General features: G+C 44.6%; 1 protein-coding gene across 3 annotated transcripts in view; it reads right to left on the bottom strand.

The window, feature by feature from the left end:
* Positions 1 to 2,475: 2,475 nt before the first annotated feature.
* PLEKHM1 (pleckstrin homology and RUN domain containing M1) overlaps positions 2,476 to 20,122 on the bottom strand; it is a 44,794-nt gene continuing 27,147 nt past the window's right edge. For all 3 annotated transcript variants that reach the window (XM_063958879.1, XM_063958878.1, XM_063958880.1), the window contains exon 12: positions 2,476 to 4,526. In XM_063958879.1, coding sequence (XP_063814949.1) covers positions 4,418 to 4,526 — 109 coding nt within the window. In that variant the 3' untranslated portion in view covers positions 2,476 to 4,417. The remainder of the gene's footprint in view (positions 4,527 to 20,122) is intronic.

Here is a 20,122-nt window from a genome sequence, read left to right on the forward strand (position 1 = left end):
GACAAAGCGCCGTGTCAAGGCGAAGATGGCCAAGGAGGCTAAATCGGCCCGCCAAACCGGGGGTGAACACCCCTTCCGTGCATCTTACCGAGATTGGGAGGAGCCTGTGCGTGCACTCATTCCGCAAGAAGTGGTTGGTGCCACTCATGTCCGGGATTCGGATCTGCCAAGGCAGGATGGTGAGTTATTTATGTTTACTTATAAACAATTTAAACATGTGTGCTTTGTCCTTAGTTGTCTGAAATGTCTTCTAGCTAATTGTGGTTGTCAGTTTGTTCATTCTTGTAATGTGTTGGTGATGTAGTGCAGGCCTGGCCAACCTGTGGCTCTCCAGCTGTTGTGAAACTACAAGTCCCATCATGCCTTGCCACAGTTTTGCTATTAGGGAATGCTAAAACTGTGGCAGGGCATGCTGGGATGTGTAGTTTAACTACATCTGGAGAGCCACAGGTTGGCCAGGCCTGATGTTCTTTTTTTTTTTTTTTTTTTTAATTAAAAAAAATCTTACTGGTTGCCTTGGAGTTTTTCTGGTGTTGTAAGTCAAAAGTAAATGTTTGTAGGTGTGTTTTCATGCTTTTAAAGTTTAATTTTTGAAACAAAGGTTTTTTGGAAATACATTTCATATCATTTATGATTATTGTGTGTTGTTATGGGTTGCCCTTTGTGTGCTTGATGTGTTTTTGAATGCATATTTGGTTGTGATGTTTCAAATTTTGCCAAGATATTTTTGACTAGTGTTTTATTATTATTTTGCAAAATTGAGACCTTAGCGTGCAATATTGTGGTTGTGTCAAGCTACAACGTTTTGTTTTTAAGTAGTATAATTGTTTGCATTATGCGCCTTTGTGTATTGTATTTTTGTCATAATTTATGCAAAATTAAAGAATACCAACCCAATGACGTCAGGCATAAAAGCATAAGCATCGTTTAGTTTAATTCTCATCAAGTACCACATATGTTAACATCACAATAAGGAATTTGGGAAAAAATATCACCAAAATAGTATGTTCATAAGGACATTCTTCATATTTCTACAGTACGCCAGAGAAGCAGCACAGCCAGACCACAGTCAACACTGCCAAGAGATGCAGATGGTGGCAATGCCGGTAAGATTTAACTGTATACACATATTCTGCAAACACATAGAAACACAAAATGTTAATGATTATCTTATCACACAGGTTCTTCTTCGGCAAATCCACCTACACTAAGGCGCCCATCACAGGGCTCGGTTAGTGTGGCAACGAGGCCACCCAAGAGACGCTGTCTTGAGGCTCCAGCACCAGCATCACTACCCCAACGCCGCATCTCCGCAGTGTCGGCCGTGCCACCACTAGTCCTTTATCTCCATCCAAGGCTTAGTAAATAGACCCCTTAGTTTCCATGACAATCGGTCGTATCCTTACAAACATGTAAACTTGTACACACATCTTGTGACGCTTGTATAGACGCACATTGGCATAAACATCACTGTAGTAGGCACACATTTGCCTCACTCACCGACATTCTACACCAGGGGGGAAATTTACTAAGCTCCCGATTTTGACCGAGATGGTGTTTTTTCTTCAAAGTGTCATCTCGGGAATTTACTAAACTCAAATCACGGCAGTGATGAGGGCATTCGTATTTTTTTGGAAGTCCAATAAAAAAAATACGAATGAATACACCATCGGTCAAACGCGGCTGTTTAGGAATGGAACACGGTCATTTACTAAACATTCGTATTTGAAATCTCTACCGTGAAAATGCACGTGCGTCCGTGAAAAAATACTAATCGTACAAAAAGCCTAAAAAAAAAAATAGACCTGCTTTTGAGAAGCGTGTTTACATGTGTTGCCAATTCTACATTAGTCACACCTGATTTTTTGGACCTTTAAAAGGGGCCCCAACACATTTTTCACCACTCTCAATCTGAAATGGCTGCTACTGTGTGTAATACTGCTGTCTTGTTTGCTGGGGGATACCTGACACTGCTCCATGAGGCTACAATAAACCCAGGCCAGGAAAAACTACAGGGTAAGCAGGTTGTACATGTTCCGCGTAGGCTGGCCATGGGTTGTTTTTGTAGTGTGCGTTTAAACGATAACACATTTGCTGATGACCATGTTATACAGATGCTCCGACTAAATGTAAATAACATTTTCCGTCTGTATGACCTTGTCAAACTGAACCTAGACCCTGAGACAGCACGCTCTCGCTCTGTCTCAGGCCTGCTCAAACTCCTGTGTTTGACCGTGTCCACATTTGTAATGTCGGTATTTTGACCATGTCCACATTTGTAATGTCGGTATTTTGACCATTTCATTATTTGTACAATAGGTCAATGGTTGTCAGGATTTTGATTGTAGGTAAATTGAGTGCATCCCCAACAGGAGAACTCTCCTACATACTTCTACTCTGGGGTCTAAACGAAAGGAATGTACCACACTGTAATGTCATCTTTACACACATACTCATCCCTTGCTCTCCATAGCCGAAGATTTAAAATCTCATTTATTGCAAGAACAAATAAAACAAGAGCTAAAATAAACATAATTATTAACAGTATAATAAAATAGAATACAGAAAACATTAGTAAACATTTGGCACATACATTGATTTACATTGTTATTTGAGGAATAAACAGCATCAGTTTCCAGATTTCCCAGTTTGCAGCAGTGCTCAGTCAGGAGAAACCATTACAAAGTATTATCTATAAATAAATGGGGCAGCAGTAAGGAACTACATATCCCAGGGAAATAAATGTATAAAAAAAAAAACCTTTCCAGCCCCAGGGCCACAATCATGCCAGCAGTGGCTGATGTATTCCTTTACAAACACTGTGCATCCTCTGTACGCCACCTTTACCGGCAGCTGGATGACTGGTCAACTTGGCCAACAATCAGGTCAACAGGCACTACTATGTCAGGATCATTTGATCGACAGTGTACAGTACATGTCGACATGCATTTAGGTCAACGGGGCGACATTCAAAAGGTCGGCATTGACCACGTCAACACAAAAATGTCAACATGTGTTTTTTTGATGATTTTTAATGTTTAGGCTAAAATTTGCTAAAAAAGCACGTCAACATGGTCAGTGTCGACCCTTTGAACGCATCGACCTAAATGCGGCCTAATGACCCTGCTGACCTTCTGGTGTCAACCTACTGATTGCAGAGCAGTCATATCACACCCACTTTTACCAGCTACCACAGTGCATATTCCAATGTTTACAGACGGAGCCGCACTCATCTGAGGCGGCTCCATCGCATACGAGCGCTCCCGGCGTGACTAGGCGATCCGTCCGCCCAGTCACACCGGGAGCACACAGACGCCCCCCACCCCCACCCCAACGTGGCGGCTGGCGCCACAGACGGAGCCACGATTAGCATGGCTCCATCTGTACATTATTTATATGGCACCCATTTCAGAATACCAGCACCACTGCCACCCAATCAGAAACCTGCTGGTATGGAGAGTGAGCACGGTGCATATATTTCTATAGTGCTGACTAGATTAGAAGCATACTGATGTGAACTGTTGTACAGACTGTGCTACTTATTTATGTTTAGCTAAATATAAATTTAACAGCGGTTACAGAAAAGTAAAATAATGGTTCTATGCATAATCATGACTGCATGAGTAAGTTCGGTCCTGCATGATTGCCTACATAAACATTTCCTTTCTTTGTCTGCACCAGGTCCATTAACAATTTAGGCCTCCTGCTGTGAGACAGTTTGTGTTTGCTGATGGTATGATGGTGATGAAGTTATAGTTTAAAGATACCCAGAGGACAAAGGCTGAACATTGTTAGTGAACAGAAGGCACAAGATCAGGTAAAATACAATTATCAGCTCTATGTAGAAACACTCTGAATGATTAGGTACAAAAATACCTTAATTTAGAAATGTTTTTGCAGCAAAAATAATAATAAAAATCACTGTCATATCCAAAACTAGTGTAAAGGAGAAGATTCCTCTGTGAACAGACACTCCATGGCTTTGAATGGTGACTGGGAGGAAGCTTATTTCTTGGCAATGACTGGTTTGATTAATGGAAGACTAGATATACATATATTTGTAAAATACAGGGAGATGAAAGATCCAGGCAGCTAGTACCAAAATGAGCCCTTCATATGATCTTGCAGAACAAGACACTACGTGCCAGTCAGTTAAAAGCTTACCGTCTGGAGAACCACACACTTTTTGCGATTAAAGCGTACACACCTTGTGTACAATGGACTACATCCAGTTAAGCATCTCTGTGAGTCAGTGGGATATATGTACAAAATATACATAGTCTACATACATTAATAATTATCAGAGATTCTTCAATGTCAGGAAATAGTTCAGTCAAAGATGGCCATTATGGGAGATTGTGTGCAAATTGCAAAACAAGGGGTTGTGCAAACTATGGCGGAGAGTGTAAACTGTTGTTCATTTCTTCACACGCTGATCCTGGCACTTCTTCCTCTGGAGACATCGTGGACATGGCCTGCTTGCTATTTTGCATGGTCTATGGAAGACTGCTTTACAGTCGCCACATCTAAAAGAGAGAAGTACAGTCATCTAGTGGAGGATACAAGGTTGCAGATTCTGCTCACTCAGATGAGGACATATTACTCAGGACAGAAAATTGATTTGAATAAAAAAAAAAAAAATATATAAAAATAAAAAAATCAGGTGCTGAATTTATCCCCTTTATCCCCTTCATGGTTTTCACACTACATATACTAAAATATATAGGCAAGGGTAAAAATAACTTGTTTCTTTGTTTTTAAGTGACAGGCAGCACATTAAAATAATATAGTTTATTATAAGTGCCTTAAACAAGCAAAAATAGGACTGGAAGAGTTCAAGATTCTGTCCATAGTTATTTTCATTCAATTAGCAAAATGTCTACATAGTTTACAAATATCAAATATTTACTCTATAAGCGGTATTCAATTGTTCCCAATTCCCCTCCCTGCACCCATGCACGTGCGCTGGCAGCTATTCAATTGTTTCTGCCAACAGGAGCGCTATCATTATTTCAGCTTGCTTCCCCCCGGAAATTATGGAAAAGTGACCTGTTTGAGAGCTCAAATAGGACTTTTTGCATCGCGCTCATTAGTTTAGTCTGGTTTAGCCAATCTACGCAGCTTAACAAGACACAAACGAGCGTGATCAGCACGATAGAAAAAAGAACAATTGAATATCACCCCGCGATATCCCATCACTTTAGATGGGCGATCGGGCGAGATATAAGAATTGAATACCGCCCTATATGTTTAATTTTTTTTTATTTACAGGACCAGAAATAACAATAAAGAGATTTATCATTAGAAATGAGCGGGTCCGGTTTTACTCGGATCTCAAAACGGCATCTTATTGGCTCAAGGATGTCACGTGTTTTGGACAGTCAATAAGAAAAATCCGGAAAACCCGAACTTGCGTCAATTATGGCGTTAAGAACCGAGTAAATCCAAACGCGCTCATCTATATTTATCATGATACATAATACAGGGTGAGGCAAAAAATAAGATTTTACTTACCGGTAAATCTATTTCTCGTAGTCCGTAGTGGATGCTGGGGACTCCGTAAGCACCATGGGGAAAAGACGGGCTCCGCAGGAGACATGGGCACTTTAAGAAAGAATTTAGATTCTGGTGTGCTCTGGCTCCTCCCTCTATGTCCCTCCTCCAGACCTCAGTTAGAGAAACTGTGCCCGGAAGAGCTGACAGTACAAGGAAAGGATTTTGGAAATCCAGGGCAAGACTCAAACCAGCCACACCAATCACACCGTATAACTTGTGATAAACTTACCCAGTCAACAGTATGAACAACAACAGAGCATCAGTTCAACCCTGATGCAACAATAACATAGCCCTTATTGCAGCAATAACTATATACAAGTATTGCAAAAAAAGTCCGCACTTGGGACGGGCGCCCATCATCCACTACGGACTACGAGAAATAGATTTACCGGTAAGTAAAATCTTATTTTCTCTAACGTCCTAGTGGATGCTGGGGACTCCGTAAGGACCATGGGGATTATACCAAAGCTCCCAAACGGGCGGGAGAGTGCGGATGACTCTGCAGCACCGATTGAGCAAACAATAGGTCCTCCTCAGCCAGGGTATCAAACTTGTAGAACTTTGCAAAAGTGTTTGAACCTGACCAAGTAGCAGCTCGGCATAGTTGTAATGCCGAGACCCGTCGGGCAGCCGCCCAAGAAGAGCCCACCTTCCTAGTGGAATGGGCTTTAACTGATTTTGGCAGCGGCAATCCAGCCGCAGAATGAGCCTGCTGAGTCGTGTTACAGATCCAGCGAGCGATAGTTTGCTTTGAAGCAGGAGCACCCAGCTTGTTGGATGCATACAGGAGAAACAGTGACCCCGTTTTCCTGACTCTAGCCGTTCTGGCTACATAAACCTTCAAAGCCCTGACTACATCAAGTAACTTGGAATCCTCCAAGTCACGAGTAGCCACAGGCACCACAATAGGTTGGTTCATATGAAAAGATGACACCACTTTTGACAGAAATTGTGGACGGGTCCGCAATTCTGCTCCATCCATATGGAAAACCAGATAGGGGCTTTTATGTGACAAAACCGCTAATTCTGACACACGCCTAGCCGAAGCCAAGGCTAATAGCATGACCACTTTACACGTGAGATATTTTAACTCCACCATTTTAAGTGGTTCAAACCAGTGTGATATCAGGAAACTTAACACCACGTTAAGATCCCAAGGTGCCACTGGAGGCACAAAAGGAGGATGTCTGAACTTCTGGTAGAGAAGCCAACTCTTTTCGAAAGAAAATGGATAGGGCCGAAATCTGAACCTTAATGGAACCCAATTTTAGGCCCCAGGTCACTCCTGACTGTAGGAAGTGAAGGAAACGGCCCAGCTGGAATTCCTCTGTAGGAGCATTCCTGGCCTCACACCAAGAAACATATTTTCGCCATATACGGTGATAATGTTTAGCTGTCACGTCCTTCCTAGCCTTTATTTGCGTAGGAATGACCTCGTCCGGAAAGCCCTTTTCTGCTAGGATCCGGCTTTCAACCGCCATGCCGTCTAACGCAGCCGCGGTAAGTCTTGGAACAGACAGGGCCCCTGTTGCAACAGGTCCCGTCTTAGAGGAAGAGGCCACGGGTCCTCTGTGAGCATTTCTTGCAGATCTGGATACCAGGTCCTTCGTGGCCAATCTGGAACAATGAGGATTGTTCGCACTCCTCTTTTTCTTATTATCCTCAGCACCTTGGGTATGAGAGGAAGAGGAGGAAATAAATAGACCGACTGGAACACCCACGGTGTCACCAGTGCGTCCACATCTATCGCCTGAGGGTCTCATGACCTGGCGCAATACCTTGTAGCTTTTTGTTGAGGCGGGATGCCATCATATCCACCTGTGGCAGTTCCCACCGACTTGCAATCTGCGTGAAGACTTCTTGATGAAGTCCCCACTCTCCTGGGTGGAGGTCGTGCCTGCTGAGGAAGTCTGCTTCCCAGTTGTCCACTCCCGGGATGAACACTGCTGACAGTGCGCTTACGTGATTCTCCGCCCAGCGAAGAATTCTGGTGGGTTCTGACTGAATCAGAACTGGTTGGTCGCGAAGCAGGGTCTCCGCTTGACGTAGGGCGTTGTATACGGCCCTTAGTTCCAGGATGTTGATGTGAAGGCAAGTCTCCTGACCTACCCACGGAGCTTAGAACTTTTTTCCCTGTGTGACTGCTCCCCACCCTCGGAGGCTTGCATCCGTGGTCACCAGGATCCAATCCTGAATGCCGAATCTGCGGCCCTCAAGAAGATGAGCACTCTGCAGCCACCACAGGAGAGACACCCTGGCCCTGGGGGATAGGGTGATTAACCGATGCATCTGAAGATGTGATCCGGACCACTTGTCCCGTAAGTCCCATTGAAAAGTCCTCGCATGGAACCTGCCAAAGGGAATGGCCTCGTATGATGCCACCATCCTTCCCAGGACTCTAGTGCAGTGATGCACTGACACCTGTTTTGGTTTTAATAGGTTCCTGACCAGTATCATGAGCTCCTGAGCTCTCTCTATCGGGAGATAAACCCTTTTGTCTAGAATCATGCCTAGGAAAGGCAGATGAGCCATAGGAACCAACTGCGACTTTGGAATATTTAGAATCCAGCCATGTTGTCGTTACACTTCCAGAGAAAGTGATACGCTGTTCAGCAACTGCTCTCTTGATCTCGCTTTTATGAGGAGATCGTCCCAGTACGGGATAATTGTGACACCTTGCTTCCGCAGGAGCATCATCATTTCCGCCATTACCTTGGTGAAGATTCTCGGTGCCGTGGAGAGACCAAACGGCAACGTCTGAAATTGGTAATGACAATCCTGTACCGCAAATCTGAGGTACACCTGATGAGGTGGATAAACGGGGACATGAAGGTATGCATCCTTTATGTCCAGAGACACCATAAAATCTCCCCCTTTCAGGCTTGCTATGACCGCTCTTAGCGATTCCATTTTGAACTTGAACCCTTTCAGGTATATGTTCAGGGATTTTAAATTCAATATGGGTCTGACCGAACCGTCCGGTTTCGGGACTACAACATGGTCGAATAATAACCCCCTCCTTGTTGAAGGAGGGGAACCTTGACCACCACCTGTTGAAGATACAATTTGTGAATTGCAGTTAACACTATTTCCCTCTCATGGGGGGAAGCCGGCAGGGCCGTCGGTGAGGGGGCATCTCCTCAAAGTCCAGCTTGTATCCCTGAGACACAATATTGCCCAGGGATCCAACAGGGAGTGAACCCACTTGTGGCTGAAATTACGAAGACGTGTCCCCACCAGGCCTAACTCCGCCTGTGGAGCCCCAGCGACATGCGGTGGATTTTGTAGAGGCCGGGGAGGACTTCTGTTCCTGGGAACTAGCTGTGTTGTGCAGCTTCTTTCCTCTACCCCTGCCTCTGGCAAGAAAGGACGTACCTCGGACTTTCTTGTTTCTTTGTGATCGAAAGGCTGCATTTGATAATGTCGTGCTTTCCTAGGCTGTGCAGGAATATAAGGCAAAAGATCAGAATTACCAGCCATAGCTGTGGAGATCAGGTCCGAGATCCCTTCTCCACACAATCCTCAGCCTTCGATATGCCTCTTAAGTCGGCATCACCTGTCGATTGCATATCTACAGGACACGTCAAGCAGAAATCGACATAGCGTTGACTCTAGAACCCAGTAGACTAATGCCTTTTTGGGCCTGTTTTATATATATATATCTTAAGACAGCATCTTTAAGGAAGGGGATACGTCCCCGAAACGTAACACGCATTAAAACAACATCCACACGTGGATGTTTCTTCACCATTTGTGTAAGTCTTTGAGTGCCGCCTCCAAAACAATCTATATATAGATTATATATATATATATATATATATATATATATATATATATATATATATATATATATATATATATATATATATACATATATACATATACACACACACACACACACACACACACATACATACACATACTAGGGTCCCAATCTCTGCTGATAAGGTACCTGTCCACGCTGCTACAGCGCTATAAACCCATGCCGACACAATCGCCGGTCTGAGTAGTGTACCAGAATGTGCACGCTATCTGCAGGATCCCTGAGGATAGCTGTTAAGTCAGGGCTACCTTTTGGGCAAACGTGACACCCTAGGGGAAGATTCCCATCGTATCCTGGCCTTAGTAGGGGAAGGATACTCCCTGAGAATTCTTTGTGGGAAGCTGCAGCTTCATGTCTGGAGATTCCCGCTTTTTTTTTTTTTTTTTTTTTTTTTTTAATGAGAGGAGGGAAATTTACCTCAGCTTTCTTCCCCTTAACATGTGTACCCTTGTGTCAGGGACAGATGAGTCATCAGTGATATGCAAATCATCCTTTATTACAATAATCATATATTGAATACTTTCCTGCCATTTTGGCTGTAACTTTGCATTATCGTAGTCGACACTGGAGTCAGACTCAGTGTCGATATCAGTGTCTATTATTTTGGATAGTGATCATTGAGAGACTCTGAAGGTCTCTGCGACATAGGGACAGACATGGGTAGATTCCCTGTCTGTTCTCTAATCTTTTGTGCACACACATATTTGCTCCATCTCCTCCTTAGGGGAGCCTTTTACCTCAGACATGTCGACACACACGTACCGACACACCACACACTCAGGGAATGCTCATCTGAAGACAATTCCCCCACAAGGCCCTTTGGAGAGACAGAGAGAGAGTATGCCAGCACACACCCCAGCGCTATTAACCCAGGAATAACACAGTAACTTAATGTTAACCCAGTAGCTGCTGTTTATAATGATTTTTGCGCCTAATTATGTGCCCCCCCCTCTCTTTTTACCCTCTTCTACCGTGTATCTGCAGGGGAGAGACTGGGGAGCTTCCTCTCAGCGGTGCTGTGGAGAAAAACATGGCGCTGGTGAGTGCTGAGGAAGAAGCCACGCCCCCTCGACGGCGGGCTTCTGTCCCGCTTAAATATACATTTTCTTGGCGGGGGCTCATACATATATACAGTGCCCAACTGTATATATGTGTACTTTTGCCAAAGAGGTCCCAATTGCTGCCCAGGGCGCCCCCCCCTGCGCCCTGCACCCTCTACAGTGACCGGAGTATGTGAGGTGTGTGTGGGAGCAATGGCGCACAGCTGCAGTGCTGTGCGCTACCTCAGTGAAGACTGGAGTCTTCTGCCGCCGATTTCGAAGTCTTTTTGCTTCTTATGCTCACCCGGCTTCTGTCTTCCGGCTCTGCGAGGGGGACGGCGGCGCGGCTCTAGGATCGGACGATCCCTCTGGAGCTAATGGTGTCCAGTAGCCTAAGAAGCAGGACCTATCTTCAGAGAGTAGGGCTGCTTCTCTCCCCTCTGTCCCACGATGCAGGGAGTCTGTTGCCAGCAGAGCTCCCTGAAAATAAAAAACCTAACAAAATACTTTCTTACAGCACAGGAGAGCTCACTGAACAGCAACCAGCTCGTCCGGGCACAGATTCAAACTGAGGTCTGGAGGAGGGACAAAGAGGGAGGAGCCAGAGCACACCAGAATCTAAATTCTTTCTTAAAGTGCCCATGTCTCCTGCGGAGCCAGTCTATTCCCCATGGTCCTTACGGAGTCCCCAGTATCCACTAGGACGTTAGAGAGAGAGAAAAAAAACCAACTCCCTCATTTTAAAGGTTAACTAAAAAGGCATGGTAAACACTATTCACAATTTTAGTACATAATCTAAAAGTGCATGAAACACAGTTTATGTTCAACTGGTTTTAAATAGAATATCATTCCTTGGCGTATAGCAGTATTCAGTTCATTAATGATTCTTGATCGATGTTTGCAGGCCTCAGCTTTCAGATGGTATCCAGACTATGGATAGTGGGGCAGATGTATTAACCTGGAAAAGGCATAAGGAAGTGATAAACCAGTGATATGTGCAAGGTGATAAAGGCAGCAGCCAATCAGATCCTAACTGTTAATTTACATATTGGAGCTGATTGGCTGGTGCCTTTATCACCTTGCACATATCACTGGTTTATCACTTCCTTATGCCTTCTCCAGGTTAATACATCTACCCCAGAGAGTCTAGTTAGACAGTCCAAAGGTTGACACTATATGGTCTACAGGCATTAGGTGCGACAGGAATCAAAATGTGGTTTCTGTGCTGACCAGTAAACTGCAGCCACACAGTTTAAAGGAGAACACCTATAAATCTCCACAGAACACTAATGCAAATAAAATTTTAAACTGTGTGTAGACACTGCTCACGTGCAGTATACTGTTCTTAAATCCTTCAATATTCGTGAGTGGTACACCAGGAAACACACCCTCTTAATTAAGAACTTACATTAGGGTTCTCACCCGCAGGCCAAACAAGGTATCTTTAACCCGCGATATAATTTCTTCAATATAAAACTGGATAACTTCATAAAAGACAATCACTTACATATTAATTCTGTCATGCGTTCACATAAGGGTATCTTTAGATCGCCCCAGGAAACAGCTGTCCAGTGTAATGTACGGTCTAAAAAGCTGATGTTTAGTATTAAAAAATTATATACAATAAAATCACGAAGTTTGCAGCACAGAAAGAACAACACAGAGTCTAGTGCGGAAGCTGGTCTCCACTTGCTGCTGGGTCCGGCTGCAGTCACGAACAGGGTATAGATGATATGCGCTGCTCACTCAATCACCATTAACTGGTGAAGATCGTTGCTGAAGCTGGTTACGCGTAAAGGCAGATCTCGAACATGTTTCGGGGATTCCTATCCCCTTTAGCAAAGATAAAGGGGATAGGAATCACCGAAACATGTTAGAGATCTTCATGATTTTATTGTATATCATTTTTTAATATTAAACATCAGCTTTTTGGACCGTACATTAGACTGAATAGCTGTTTCCTGGGCGATCTAAAGATACCCTTATGTGAACGCGTGACAGAATTAATATGTAAGTGATCATCTTTTATGAAGTTATCCAGTTTTATTATATATTGAAGAAATTATATCAGGGGTTAAGAGACCTTGTTTGGCCTGTGGGTGAGATCCCTAATGTAAGTTCTTAATTAAGAGGGTGTGTTTCCCGGTGTACCACTCACGAATATTGAAGGATTTAAGAACAGTATACTGCAAGTTAACAGCGCCTACACACAGTTTTATATATTTTTTTCCATTAGGAACGACGGGTTCAAAAGGTCAACAAGTTCAAAAGGTCAATATGGTCACCACAAATGTTTTGTTTTGTTTTCAGGATGGGTTCATATTGTTTTCAACTATTGCTTGGTTTACCATCCACGTGGTTTACGAATGAAAATGGTAACCTTTGCAGAATGCAGATAGGCACCTCTGGGGTCACAGTTAATGAAATATACAACACGGAAAAAAAAAAAAAAAAAACTAGTGTCAACCTTTCTTGTGTCTACCATTTCCTTGTCAACCATACGACCTGGTCTATCTAATCACTGTAGATCTTCTATACGACACCCCTTTCAGATGGCCCCATTGGCTGTGTAGAGGCCTTTAATGAAGTTGATGAGGATTGTTTTCTGACCAGTAACGAAAAGTCTGCTTGGTAACATGGCCAGACAAATGAAAGTGAGCTTCGACAAGAATCTGCAACGATAACGCCAGAAATGACCCGCCGAGTGATGCAAAACTTCAGAAATAGACTACAAATGTGTGCCACGAATGAAGGCCATCATATGGATGATATATTCAGAACCAATTGAAAATAAACTGTATTCTATGTACTTTTATAGCATTTACCATGACTTTTTGGTTAATCATTAAAAATCTGGGATTTTTTTTTTTTACCTCACTCTGCTTATACACATGTACTAATTACTATATAAATCTAATGAGCATAAGGAAAATACAAAAAATATACAGTTGGGGCATAACTTCTTTCAGAAATGATTTATTTGGCTTCTGAATTCTGAATTATTTTATCCACCCATACATACTACAGGCACACAGAGATAGATAGACAGAAGCTTCATAACTCCTGGCGTCCTTAGCAAGGTGAATAAAGAACAGAGTCGCCACACAAATTAGTAAGGTGTAGTAAAAGGTTTACAGGCAGGTGACTGACACTACACAAGGGGCAGTCAAAGGTTTTTCACGACAGACACACACCTGGGGGTGTTCCCACATCCAATATGCCAACCTCCATTGTTGAAAAGCATACAAAGATTGTAAATGGTGGGTGTCCAATGTCCACCCATGGTACTAGATGAGGGCAACCACAAAATGGGCCTGCAGATGGATATGCTCAGAGTTGCAGTGCCAGCATCTTCCATCCAAAGCTTGCTTCTGCAGATGCAAAATCATTGAATACGTAAAACTTGGTGAATGTGTGGACTAAAGACCAGGTAGCCGTCCAAAGCAGCTGCTCAGCCTAACTACTCAGGAGACATTCCCAGATCAGATGGCATGTACCATCACATTTCGGGGAACTGGCTGTCCCGCTCCAAACCATCTAGCAAATGGTCTGCATGGATGCTGGACAACATTGGTCTTCTTCCAGAGACTCAACAAATATAAGACTAGAATCATTATGTCCAGATTAAAATGGAACTTATAGAACCACACTATCCCTTAAGATCTACAGATCATGACTTCAAAAGCCAGCAAAGCTAAACCTTGGTGATGCAAAGGCACATGATTTAACAGGGCTTGTCTTGTTGGCCGATGACATGATGGGCTAGCTGCCATGCTGAGAATGTCCATTAATACACCCTTTTTATCCAAGTCAATGACACCAAATTGGGCCAGAACGCCCTCTCTTTTCACCTAGCAGGTATTGTTCCCAGGGGGCACGCATTGTTCCAAGACTGTGGTGGCTAAAACCCTATGCATAAAATGTCTGAAGAGAAGGAAACAATCTTTCTTCTACTTCTTATGAAGCAAATTGTCACTGCAAGCTCAGACTCTACACAATCAACAGTGCCTGCTTGTTGGAATCCTCATGTTTAACTTCAGCCTTGTTAACTTCCTCCAGGACCAAGAGTCACCAGAATCTGGTGCTTTAGAAGCAGTACAAGATTCCTTGATCTTTCCAAGGATGATAAATCCTTGTCCTGATCACACAACAACTTTGACCTGCAATGTGCCCAAGCCAGCTTGTGTGGTGTGGTGTGCAGTCGAAGGAGAGTTGAGAAAGCTCCTGCTGGCTTTGCTGCCACTTATTTTAGCAGACTTGAAAGAAGCCCAGCAAGGAGAATCACTTGGGCCTGTTGGAGGCATGTTATCATAGGTCTGCAGTAGAAAGAACTGGTGTGTTACCAGTTCAGCTGGATTTGAATCTGGGACCTTTTGTAGTAACTCTGGGGCAGATGTATTAACCTGGAGAAGGCATAAGGAAGTGATAAACCAGTGATAAGTGCAAGGTGATAAAGGCACCAGCCAATCTGGTCCTAACTGCTAATTTACATATTGGAGCTGATTGCTGGTGCCTTTAACACCTTGCACATATCACTGGTTTATCGTTTATCACTTTCCTATGCGTTTTCCAGGTTAATACATCTGCCCCTCTGTGTTCTTGTTTGTTCAGATTTCTGTTCTGGACATGCTCGTACCTTCTTAGCTGTCCCTGCTCACCACTACTTCTTGTCCACAGCCAATGCCCTGCAGGTTGCGAGTATTTAAATAATTCAGCTCTGGTGACATTGGGGTCTATTCATGAAGCAGTGAAAACAGTGGGAAAGGGAGCCAGTGGAGAAGTTGCCCATGGCAACTAATCAGTGTTGAGGTAACATTTATAAAGTGCATTCTATAAAATTATACGTAGAAGCTGATTGGTTGCAATGGACAACTTCTCCACTCTCTTCATTGCTTCATAAATAGACCCCATTACCTGTTAGTCGTGAGATACCTGCTCTGCTTACGCACTTTTGCCTAATCCTTTTACACCAACCATCTAAGCTTATTTATCAGATTACTTTTTTGCCGACTGTTACCCATTACTCTGTTTGCCGCCTGCCCTGTCTACTTGCTTGTCACTGGATTATGGTACAGTTGCAATCCTTGTCTGTCTACTACCCAAATTTATCCAGGTATGTTCAGTATTTACCCTGGGTATTGTAACCTGTGGGACCAGCAGGAAAAGACCAAAACTCCTTGTGTGGGTCCCTGGTGAATAAATGACCCTCTTTTGACTCAGCACCCTCAAGCTAAGTAGCTCCAAACTGGACTGGCCTAATCAAAGCTAATCTATCCATTGAGTTTCTAGTGTAGGCTTCAGCACCAGGGTTAACTGTAACCTTAACCACATACCTTGAAGCCAGGCTTCTGTGCTGGTCCTTTAAACCACATCACTCTTTATTTAGCTTAATAAAGTAAAATAACTTTTTTGTTTAACGCAGCATTCTTACAGCAGTCAAATAGAAAGCACTTTAGATCTCCTGTACATTCCAGCAAGATGACTCATGCACAGGCACGGCAAAGAAACTCATACCAATCTGGGACGCCAGTATCGGCTGGGCAGCTACAGTAGGTATCACACACAGTAAGTTGCCCTAGCAATAACATATAAATAGTGCAAGAATCAACTTTTTTTCCTTTTTAATGGCTGCAACTAAAGAATAGTTCTCACATAGTTATACAAAGATTTACATACGTACGCACAAACTAGAATAGTAGTTATCAGAATTTATGAAATCCACACAAATATTAAGGTGACCTGTAAAAAAGTGGGTATTAAACTAATTCAGGAACTGTTTACTCATGTGATAAATAAAGAGATTTAAAAAAATAATAATAAGATTTTAAACCTACCGGTAAATCTTTTTCTCCTAGTCCGTAGAGGATGCTGAGGACTCCGTAAGGACCATGGGGAATAGACGGGCTCCGCAGGAGACATGGGCACCAAAAAGAACTTTAGCTATGGGTGTGCACTGGCTCCTCCCTCCATGCCCCTCCTCCAGACCTCAGTTAGAGAAACTGTGCCCAGAGGAGACGGACAGTACGAGGAAGGATTTTGTTAATCTAAGGGCAAGATTCATACCAGCCCACACCATCCGCACCGTATAACATGGAATATACTAACAGTATGAAAACAAACAGTATCAGCCCGAGACTGATCAAAACTGTAACATAACCCTTATGTAAGCAAAACTATATACAAGTCTTGCAGAATTTTGTCCGCACTGGGACGGGTGCCCAGCATCCTCTACGGACTAGGAGAAAAAGATTTACCGGTAGGTTTAAAATCTTATGCTCTCTTACGTCCTAGAGGATGCTGGGGACTCCGTAAGGACCATGGGGATTATACCAAAGCTCCAAAACGGGCGGGAGAATGTGGATGACTCTGCAGCACTGAATGAGCAAACATGAGGTCCTCCTCAGCCAGGGTATCAAACTTGTAGAATTTCGCAAAGGTGTTTGAACCCGACCAAGTCGCCGCTCGGCACAGCTGTAAAGCAGAGATGCCTCGGGCAGCCGCCCAAGAAGAGCCCACCTTCCTAGTGGAATGGGCCTTTACTGAATTTGGTAACGGCAATCCAGCCGTAGAATGAGCTTGCTGAATCGTATTACAGATCCAGCGAGCAATAGTCTGCTTAGAAGCAGGAGCGCCAACCTTCTTGGCCGCATACAGGACAAACAGTGTCTCTGTTTTCCTAACCCGAGCCGTTCTGGCTACATAAATTTTCAATGCCCTGACCACATCAAGGGACTCGGAATCCTCCAAGTCCCGCGTAGCCACAGGCACCACAATAGGTTGGTTCATATGAAAAGAGGAAACCACCTTAGGCAAAAATTGAAGACGAGTCCGCAACTCAGCTCTATCCACATGGAAAATCAGATAGGGGCTTCTGTGAGACAAAGCCGCTAACTTAGATACTCGCCTTGCAGATGCCAAGGCCAACAACATGACCACCTTCCAAGTGAGATACTTTAAGTCCACCGTTTCAAGCGGCTCAAACCAGTGAGACTTAAGGAACCGCAACACCACGTTAAGGTCCCATGGTGCCACTGGAGGCACAAAAGGAGGCTGGATATGCAGCACTCCCTTCACAAAAGTCTGGACTTCTGGGAGAGAAGCCAATTCCTTCTGAAAGAAAATGGATAGGGCCGAAATCTGAACTTTAATGGAGCCTAATTTTAGGCCCAAATTCACTCCAGTCTGTAGAAAGTGAAGAAAATGGCCCAGATGGAATTCTTCCGGAGGAGCATTCTTGGACTCACACCAAAACGCATACTTCCTCCATATACGGGATAATGTTTTGCTGTCACCTCCTTCCTAGCCTTTATCAGAGTAGGAATGACCTCATCCGGAATGCCCTTTTCAGCTAGGATCCGGCGTTCAACCGCCAAGCCGTCAAACGCAGCCGCGGTAAGTCTTGGAATAGACAGGGCCCTTGTTGCAACCGGTCCTCTCTGAGAGGAAGAGGCCACGGATCTTCTGTGAGCATTTCCTGCAGATCCGGATACCAGGCCCTTCGAGGCCAATCTGGAACAATGAGAATTGTCTGTACTCCTCTTCGTCTTATGATTCTCAATATCTTTGAGATGATAGGAAGAGGAGGGAACACATAGACCGACTGGAACACCCACAGTGTCACCAGGGCGTCCACTGCTACCGCCTGAGGGTCCCTTGACCTGGCGCAATACCTCAGAAGCTTCTTGTTGAGGCGTGACGCCATCATGTCTAGTCTCTGCAAAGACTTCCTGATGAAGTCCCCACTCTCCTGGATGTAGATCGTGTCTGCTGAGGAAGTCTGCTTCCCAGTTGTCCACTCCCAGAATGAACACTGCTGTCAGAGCGCTTACATGATTTTCCGCCCAGCGAAGAATCCTGGTAGCTTCTGCCATTGCCACTCTGCTCTTTGTTCCGCCTTGGCGGTTTACATGAGCCACTGCGGTGATGTTGTCTGACTGAATCAGAACCGGTAGGTCGCAAAGCAAATTCTCCGCTTGACGAAGGCCGTTGTATATGGCCCTTAATTCCAGTACGTTGATGTGTAGACAAGCCTCCTGGCTTGACCACAGACCTTGGAAGTTTCTTCCCTGTGTGACTGCTCCCCATCCTCGGAGGCTCGCGTCCGTGGTTACCAGAACCCAGTCCTGAATGCCGAACTTGCGGCCCTCTAGAAGGTGAGCACTCTGCAGCCACCACAGGAGAGATACCCTGGCCCTGGGGGACAGGCTGATCATCTGATGAATATGTAGATGTGACCCGGACCATTTGTACAGAAGGTCCCACTGAAAAGTCCTTGCATGGAACCTGCCGTATGGAATGGCCTCGTAAGACGCCACCATCTTCCCCAGAACTCGAGTGCATTGATGCACCGACACCCTTTTCGGCTTCAACAGGTCTCTGACCATGTTCTGGAGTTCCTGGGTCTTTTCCCTAGGGAGAAAAACCCTTTTCTGCTCTGTATCCAGAATCATGCCTAAGAAGGGCAAACGGGTCGTTGGAACCAACTGTGACTTTGGGAGATTGAGAATCCAGCCGTGCTGCTGCAACACCCTCAGAGAGAGTGATACACTGTTCAGCAACTGCTCTCTTGATCTCGCTTTTATTAGGAGATCGTCCAAGTACGGGATAATTGTGACTCCCTGCTTGCGCAGGAGCACCATCATTTCCGCCATTACCTTGGTGAAAACCCTCGGGGCCGTGGAAAGCCCAAACGGCAACGTCTGAAATTGGTAATGACAATCCTGTACAGCAAATCTCAGGAACGCCTGATGAGGAGGATATATGGGAACATGAAGGTAAGCATCCTTTATGTCCAGGGACACCATATAATCCCCCCCCTCCAGGCTGGCAATGACCGCTCTGAGCGATTCCATCTTGAACTTGAACCTTTTTAGGTATAGGTTTAAGGATTTTAAATTCAGAATGGGTCTGACCGAACCGCCCGGTTTCGGGACCACAAACAGGGTTGAGTAATAGCCCATCCCCTGCTGAAGCAGGGGAACTTTGACCACCACTTGTTGAAGACACAATTTTTGAATTGCATTTAAAACTATCTCCCTCTCTGGGGAAGAAGCCGGTAGGGCCGATTTGAAAAACAGGCGAGGAGGCACCTCTTCGAATTCCAGCTTGTAACCCTGGGAAACAATGTCTATTGCCCAGGGATCCACCTGTGATTGAACCCAGACGTGGCTGAAAAGTCGAAGACGTGCCTCCACTGGGGCGGACTCCCTCAGCGGAGCCCCAGCGTCATGCGGTGGATTTTGTAGAAGCCGGGGAGGACTTCTACTCCTGGGAACTAGCTGTAGTTGGCAGCTTTTTCTCCCTGCCCTTACCTCTGGCAAGAAAGGAAGATCCCCGTACTCTCTTGGATTTATGCGACTGAAAGGACTGCATCTGATAATGAGGCGTTTTCTTAGGCTGTGAGGAAACATAAGGCAAAAAAGTTGATTTACCTGCAGTAGCTGTGGAAACCAGGTCCGTGAGACCTTCCCCAAATAAGTCATCACTCTTGTAAGGCAAAACCTCCATATGCCTCTTCGAGTCGGCATCACCCGTCCATTGTCGGGTCCATAGGGCTCGCCTAGCAGAAATTGCCATAGCGTTGGCTCTGGAACCCAGTAGGCCAACGTCTCTCTGAGCATCTCTCATATATAGGACAGCATCCTTAATATGACCCAGGGTCAATAAAATGGTTTCCTTATCCAGCGTATCAATATCAGCAGAT

This window comes from Pseudophryne corroboree, chromosome 3 (assembly GCF_028390025.1).
Source record: "Pseudophryne corroboree isolate aPseCor3 chromosome 3, aPseCor3.hap2, whole genome shotgun sequence".
Taxonomy (NCBI): domain Eukaryota; kingdom Metazoa; phylum Chordata; class Amphibia; order Anura; family Myobatrachidae; genus Pseudophryne; species Pseudophryne corroboree.